This window comes from Halichoerus grypus, chromosome 2 (assembly GCF_964656455.1).
Source record: "Halichoerus grypus chromosome 2, mHalGry1.hap1.1, whole genome shotgun sequence".
Lineage (NCBI taxonomy): Eukaryota > Metazoa > Chordata > Mammalia > Carnivora > Phocidae > Halichoerus > Halichoerus grypus.
Window position 1 is genome coordinate 183,741,902 of NC_135713.1, and position 7,303 is coordinate 183,749,204.

The following is a 7,303-nucleotide window of genomic DNA, read 5'->3' on the forward strand; positions in this document are numbered from 1 at the left end:
AAGGAGGGATTGGCTAGACTGGGCCAGGCTGGGTGCGGCTGGGTGTGCATTCCTCCTTGGGGCGGTGGCCCGGGAAGACCCAGGGAAGTGGACAGGGGACAGGTGTCTCTTGAGCTTGGCTGGCTTGCAGCCTGAGGGCCGGACGAGCTGTGAGGCATGCCGCCAAGGCCACAGGCTCCTGAACACATCTCCAGGGACGGGGAACCGTCCCAAGCACCTGAGGCCAAAGGTGCTGCTGTCTCCATCCGGGGAACTGCAGCCCTGTGCTCTGAGCACACCTACAGCTTTGGGACCAGGCCACACCCAGAAGCCCCTGGGGAGCTATAGCTGGGTGGCCCACCTCTTTCCGCCCCGCTCATGTCTCCTCCAGCTTTGTGCCTCTCAACACGACACCATCAGTGACAGGGTCCGGAGTCTGCCCCTGGCCCGCCATGCTGTCGTGATGGGCAGGGGGCCTGAGACATAAGTTAGAACATCTGGGCCTAAGTCCCCAATCTTCCTGCCTCTGTGTTCTTGGGGGACGTCACCTGGCCTCTCTGGCCTCAGCTTTCCTGAGCTGGGGGGAGCACCACAGTTAAGGAGCCTCAGAGCTCCAAAGTGGGGTGAATGTTCGTGTCCCTCCATCACCCAAATATGGTCCCGTTGGCCAGACTTCCCTCCTGGTCACCAGAGCAAATGACACCCCACCACCACCACACACACTCATTAACCCAAACAAATCACACAAAAAGGGCTGTTGATACTATGAACTTTTAATTGGTACCTTCCTCCCTACATTGGAGGAAGAAACGAGGGTGCCCCACAATGATCTTTTCTCCTTTGGAGGGACCTGGACAGAAGGAAGGGCTGCGGAGGGAATGGGGGAGCAGATGTAGAGCTGACAGTGGCTTTCCCAAGTCATTTATTGTGTGTGTGGGGGGGGTGGGGTGGGGGGTGGCTGGACCTGCACAGGAAGTCCAGAAACGAGAAGTCACCAACAAGCTGCCACATTCCCAAACCTGCCCTCCCAGGTCTCACCTAGAGCCTCCCTCAGGTCCCTGCAGCTCCCAAGGCCACCACCAGATGGAAGCATCGAGCAACATTCCTTTTCCTTCCCAAGCCTGACTCCCCTCCTCCCTCCTTTCTTTCACCCTGCTCCCCATCCCAACCCCAACTTTCCCTTTATCTCCCTTCCCACCAGAACAGATCCTGGGGCTTCTATCTGCTTTCTGCCCAAGGAAGCCAGTGGCAGATGAAAGCACACTGTCCTTCCAATGGGACCATTTCACAGTTGGGAGGGCCAGGCATGGGTCTGCTTCCCGGGGCGGGGGGGTTGGGGGGGCGGGGACCCTGGGATCTGGACATTCACATTCAGTCACCAGGAGCTGGGCATTGACTAATATCTGTGTCCTAGCACCTGGCACCCAGAAAGTGTTCAGAAATTGTCCATTGAGTCAGACTGAACAGAGCTAAATTAATACATCAACAATCAATAAACCAACCAGTAAAGCCAAGGAGGAACATGAAGAATGTGTATTCTGCTGGTGCCATGGTGGCCTCAGAGACTGCAGGGCCCACCTGACCGAAGCACGGGCTGACCACCGCCTCAGGGCAAGGGGTGTGCTGGGTCAGACCATGCCCCCCACCCCACCGCTGCCCATGTCCCACAAGCCCTAACATGAAGTGGTTTCTGCTCGTAGTGATCTAGGGGGCTCTGGGGAATTTGTCCAAAGAGTCCCTGGTCCCTCCTTTCTCTCCCCACCTACCCCTTTTGCAAACCGATTCATTCCGTGTTTCCCACGACCGTGCAGATGCCACCTCCGGAAGCCTGGCTGGGAGCTGGCTGGGGGCAGGGAGAGCCAGCAGAGGCGGCTGACCAGCACAGAGAGGGTCACAACGCCCCACCGACTGGTCATCAAGAATAGCTTGCAGGTGTCTAGTGGCTTCTCACTTGGTCCGCCTCAGCTAAAGAAGATACAGACCCCTTCTTGAGCCCAAGACTAGAAGTTGTTCTAAGAACCTCCGGTGGATTTTCCCCACTGGCTTACGACTGTCGAGCCTGACCTTGCCCAGTTTGCGGACTGAGGGGCGTGGGGGGTGGGTAGGTGGACGAGGGCCGGGGAGGGGGCCGGGGAGGGGCGGAGGGGGGGCGGGGCTTCAGCGCAAGCCCAGAAACTCCTTGAGGACGTCGCAGGTCTTCTTGTGCAGGACCTCGCGCAGCTTCCTGACCCGCCGGCTGCTGGACGCTCCCACGAAGCTATCCGGCCGCAGCACGGCCATGCCGCCGTCCACCTCGCCCATGATGATGAGCGGCGTCTCGCCCGCCGTCACGTTGGGGCAGGGGCAGCTCCAGTCCACGTGGAGCAGGGTGACCTCCAGCGGCTCCCGGCCCAGGAACTTGAGGCCCATCTTCTCATCCTTGAGGACCTCGTCCACGGTCACCAGGGCCCGCCCCGCGTCGGGCTCCTCGGTCAGCTCGGACACGCGGCCCAGGATGACAAAGTCGCTCCGACAGAAGCTGGTGACGAGCTTCTGCCGCGGCTTGCAGGCCCGGCAGCGCTGGGTCCCCCGAGGGAAGGGGCAGGACTCCTCGCAGGCCTCGCGGCTCTCGAAGTTGTTGCTGTTGCCGTCGCATCCGCCGTAGATGAAGGACTGGCACTGGCCGGCCTGGCTGTTGTAGGCCCAGCGCGGCGCGTAGGCTTTGCAGGGCCCCTGCAGGGCGGGCAGGCTGCACACGGCCAGTGGCCCGCTCATGCAGGCCAGCATGCAGGCCTCGTAGGTCTCGAAGTGGTTCCGGTTGCGGTGGCAGTGGCCAAACGTGAAGGTGAGGCAGTTGTTGGCCTGCGCGTCGAAGTGCCAGCGGGTCTGCTCCTCGCCGCAGTCCTCACTGTCGGGGGGCTTCAGGCACTCGGCCGCGGGGAAGGCCGTGCCGTTGGGGGTGCTCTCCGAGGGGGCCACCGCCTGACCCCCCCTGACCACGGACAGCGGGAAGTCGGCGCGCAGGACCCCGGCGGCATTCCGGGCCGTGCAGGTGTAGATGCCGGCGTCCTGGGGCTGGGCGTTGTAGATGACCAGCTGGGCGATGTTGGTGACCACCACGTTGCCGCGCACGTGGTTGGGCCGCATGACCACGTTCTCGCGATCTTCCAGCTGCTTCTCCCAGGTGATCTCGGGCCGGGGCCGGCCCACCACATCACACAGGAAGCTCACGGTCTCACCCACGGTGACCGACTGGTGCACAGGGTGGTGGAGCAGAGCCGGGGCCGCCATATCCAGCCCCGGCGTCTCCGGGGAGGCCGTGGTGGGGCGCACGGTGGTCTCGGGCGGCGGGGGACTGGTGTTGGGCCACGTGAAGTGGTAGCGGCAAGTGACGACAGCCAGCGTGATGCCCTTGGAGCAGGCCTCGGCGTCCATGTAGCAGCGGTTATAGTAGGTGAGGCCGTCAGAGGCGCATGTGAAGCTGGGCTCCTTCTCACAACGATCTTTGCACTTACACACGGGCTGGCCGTCCCAGATGTCACACTCGGAGCCCTGCTGCAGACACATGAAGTGGTCGCAGGTGGCCTCCCTGGGCATGCCCACCGGGCCCTTCTTCCCTTTCACGTCCATGTACCGGGCGGCCACGCAGCTCTTGGTCCCGCACACGTTGGGGCAACACTTCTCATAGGTCTCGCACTCCTGCGGGGAGCCAGAGGGAGAGGCCTGAGCACGGAGGAGCAGGACGCGTGCCAGGCTTCCCCCACCCCCCGCACCCCCACCCACCGCCCCCCGAGTCTGCGGAAGGGAACTGGTATGTGCTCACCACCTACGGCGAGCCGCACATTCGGATGATGACAGGAGATACGCAGCCCCTGCTATCTGCCAGGCCTTCTTCTAAGAACATGTGTACCTGTCTGCTTCTCTCTTGTTCATCACAGGCCTGGGCGGTGGGCAGACCATTAGCCTCACTTCGCAGGTAGTGATAACAGAGGCACGGAGAGGTGAGGTCACTTGCCCGAGGTCCGCTACAGCTGCTAGTGTGAGAGGAGGCAGGCCACGTACCTCCGAGAGGGGACGTTTCTCTGACTACTGTTTTATAGATGAAAGTGCAGAGACTTGGAGAAGTTTCGCCCAAGTCCCGAGAGCGGGCAAGTGGCAGAAAAGGGCTTCAAGCTCCAGGTGGATGGGACTCTGAAGGGAGATCTCTTCTTCCACATCATAGGGTGACCACAAAGGAGGTCTAGGTGCGAACAAATGAGCCCTGCCTCTCTGTCTTTTTTCCACTGGGGTGAGGATGCCCTGGCCGAATTGAAGAGGTCACACCAAACCCTAAGAAGGAAAAATCAGACACCTCTGGGACAGATGTTTGAGGCCGGCCGCACACGCGTCAGGAACAGCCGCTCCGTGGCGGGCCCACACTCGTTCAGAGCCCAGGGGAAGGGCAGGCGGGACAGGCCCGGGACGCCAGGCCCCACCACGGAGGGCTGTGCCAGGCCCAGGTGCTCAGCTCTGACGTGTGCAACATTTCGTGGGGGACATCCACAAGGAAAACAGCCCCGTTGGGTGGCAAAGGTCAGCAGAGCCGTCAGCGAGGACTTACTATGGCTGTAATCCCCCTTGATGCTCTGTGGAGCCACGTAAGGCATTAGTTTAATTCCTCGAAATTAGCAACATGCTCTGGGACCAACACAAACAAGGATTTCACGTGGTGTTTTCAACAATAACACCTCGTACCCACTGGGCAGGCGGGCAACGCTCCTAATCCTCCGTCCTGGTAGTAGCTCTGGGAATTACTCCCCACTAGGGCTGGCCTCTTGTGGTTCCGACTTTTATTTCAGCCTCTTTGACATTCCACATCAGCTAAGAGGGGGAAATATCCCCCACCGGAGCTGTGTGGAGCCTGCCCGCTTGACTTGTTTACTGTTTTCCCCCTCTCGGCTCAGAATGGGGACTTTGTTTTGCAGTCCTTGCTTGGCATAAGCTTCTAGGCCACGCCAGGAGAGGCTTTGGGACAGGGATGGGCAGATCTCAGAGCTGGGGTCTGAGGGTGAGAGACCCAGTGGGGGATGGAGGGCGGGAGAGACTGGGAGCAGACAGGAGAACTTGCTCTTCGGCCTGAGGGTCATAAAATTCCTTAAGACACAAGCCCAGGGAGCTCCTTTAGGACCCTGAGGTCCATGAAAGTTTGGGTCCCCAGAGTTGGGGTGGGAGCGAGGGGAGAAAGGTATGTCTGGGCCCAGGAAACCTAGAAGGAATCCTTAGAACAGTTTTTGCTTGGGGGCTCAGAATATACCCATAGGCAAATAAGTCCCTAGCCCCACACAGGTGCCTTTTCCCCAAGACACACGACATCAGCCAGAGTCTCACTGTCCCACGCCCTACCTGATTTATCAGGCCAGCCCATGCCAGTGGAACAGACTTCCCTGCAAACGTAGCCAATGACCCTCATGACCTCAGCTGAATGGGAGCGCTCTGCCCCCATCTTCCCTTTCCTCAGACCACCACTGCTCCCTGGCAGCGTCTGGCCTGAGAGGTCTGACAACTGTCCCCTGGACACTGTGCGGGCAGAGACCACTCTCTGCAGGGCAGTCATGGGCTTTTCTGTAGACTACGTGCGTTTGGCAAATGGAGTGTCTCTTCTATTCCCCGGTGCTGCCCAGCCCAGCCCTGAGCCCTAGGAACTGGCCGGGCCGGCAGGAAGCACCTCTGCCCAGGCAGGTGCTGGGTACCAGCGGGCTCTTCTTCGTCACCCGTGGGGAGTGGCAGGGATGGCCCTGGGACTCGGGAGCTGGGAGAGAACTGCCCTAGCGCCAGGCCTGCCCTGCTTGCCCCAGGCTGCTCTAATGAGAGCAGAAGGGAGGACCGAGGAATCTGGCAGGCTTCCCTCCCAGGGATAACCAGGGGGTCTATTCAGAGCTGTTCCCGCCCACTGTCCCCATCAGCCTGGCCTGATCTCAGGGTCAGGGTGCGAACCCCTGTGGTGGGGGTGTGGCCCGGAGGCCTCAGCTTTGCCAGAGAGACGCAGGTGCCAGGCCCACCCTCCCATCCCTGGCTGGGTCCTCATCATGCTCCCTGCGATGTCCTGAGTGTCTGCTGTCACCTGTCGAGGCGGGGCTGAAGGGTCGTGCCAGTCCCCACGATGTGCCTGGCCCAGTGCTGCCTCAGAGCCCCCTCAGCAAACATGAGACCAGGAACCCCAGGATGAACTTGGATATCACACCCACCTCTTCATCTGGGCCTCGGACTTGGACAGACATCATTCCCTGTTTATGTGGCCTGGGGCCCAACTTCTTTCCTGCTCCCAGATCCTCCCAGCCTGGGGGGGGGGGCTCCTGAGTCTCCCCAGGCCACAGCTCCCACTTGCCCTCACTAACACCCTCACATGGTCCACATCAGGCTTCCGGATTCCCACTCACCTGGTCCGTCTCACACTCCCGCTTGCAGGTGCTCTGGGCATCCACCCAGAGGTTGGGGTTCATGTCGTTGGGGCAGATGCCCGCATGAGAATAGCGGATGGGTGGCAGTGCCAGGCCCTTCGGGGGCGCCCCGAGCAGCAGCAGGAGAAGTGCCGCCTGCGCCCAGCGGGACCAGAGCCGGCAGCACCCCGGGGCCCCCATGATGCGGTCTGCAGTGGCTCGAGACCTCCCCTGCGACGGGGCCAGGGGCTGGGGCCCACCGGGGCCTTCTCCTTCTCTGGGCTGCAGACACCTGCCCTCCCCACCCCGGCGGGCTTCCTCGCGGCTGCCGCGGCCGCCTCCACCAAGTCAGTGGAGCCCGCTGGGCTGCGCGGCTTCAGATAAAGGAAAGGTCTTTGCAAGGAAACTCCCTCTCCTGAGTGTGCAGGGAGAAGAGCCGCGGCAGGGGCCCGAGCCTGGATTTATATCCTGGGCGCGCCACCCGAGTGGGAGCGAGCTAACCTGATGCCTGTCACAGGCAGGCTGCTGGCTCCTCTGTCCCGTGGCTGATCACAGACTTGTTGCAGAAGGGGAAAAAAAAAAAAAAGCTGGAAGCGGTTTAGGCGGGCGTCTCTGGCACGGTGGGACACCTGCTTGTTTTTGACTCCAGGAGGCCTTTAACCCCTTCAAGGGCCAGAAATGGCATGTGCTTTGGGGGGGAGCTGGCTCCAGGACACGCAAGCTCCCTGGAAAGGAGCAGTTTGTTTCCCTTTCCCCCACCTCCTCGGGCCGGGCCCCCTCCTCCCCGTGGCCACCTCTGAAGAACACACAATCGCTTGTTACAAGGAGGGACCTGCAGCCGCAGGGTTAGCATCGCCTGGCCCGATAGTACATTTGAGAGCAAATGACGTGGAAAAACAACAAGTTCACGGCCATTCCAGGGCGGGCCC

The 7,303-nt window shown here is 61.1% G+C and overlaps 1 protein-coding gene across 1 annotated transcript; it reads right to left on the reverse strand.

Annotated features, from left to right (window-relative positions):
• Positions 1-934: 934 nt before the first annotated feature.
• On the reverse strand, positions 935-6,927 carry WFIKKN2 (WAP, follistatin/kazal, immunoglobulin, kunitz and netrin domain containing 2). Its single transcript, XM_036076320.2, has 2 exons — positions 6,375-6,927; positions 935-3,657 (listed from the first exon to the last, which is right to left on the reverse strand). The coding sequence occupies exons 1-2, from the start codon at positions 6,573-6,575 to the stop codon at positions 2,137-2,139; spliced, it is 1,722 nt and encodes a 573-aa protein (XP_035932213.1). The 5' UTR covers positions 6,576-6,927; the 3' UTR covers positions 935-2,136.
• Positions 6,928-7,303: the final 376 nt, after the last annotated feature.

What these genes read in the sequence shown, in the direction of transcription:
- WFIKKN2 (XM_036076320.2), bottom strand. Translation starts at nt 6,575, where the DNA reads ATGGGGGCCCCGGGGTGCTGCCGGCTCTGGTCCCGCTGGGCGCAGGCG. An exon ending in GGGAGTGTGAGACGGACCAG is followed by an intron (nt 3,658 to 6,374) that starts GTGAGTGGGAAT and finishes GGCTCCCCGCAG; the next exon opens with GAGTGCGAGACCTATGAGAA.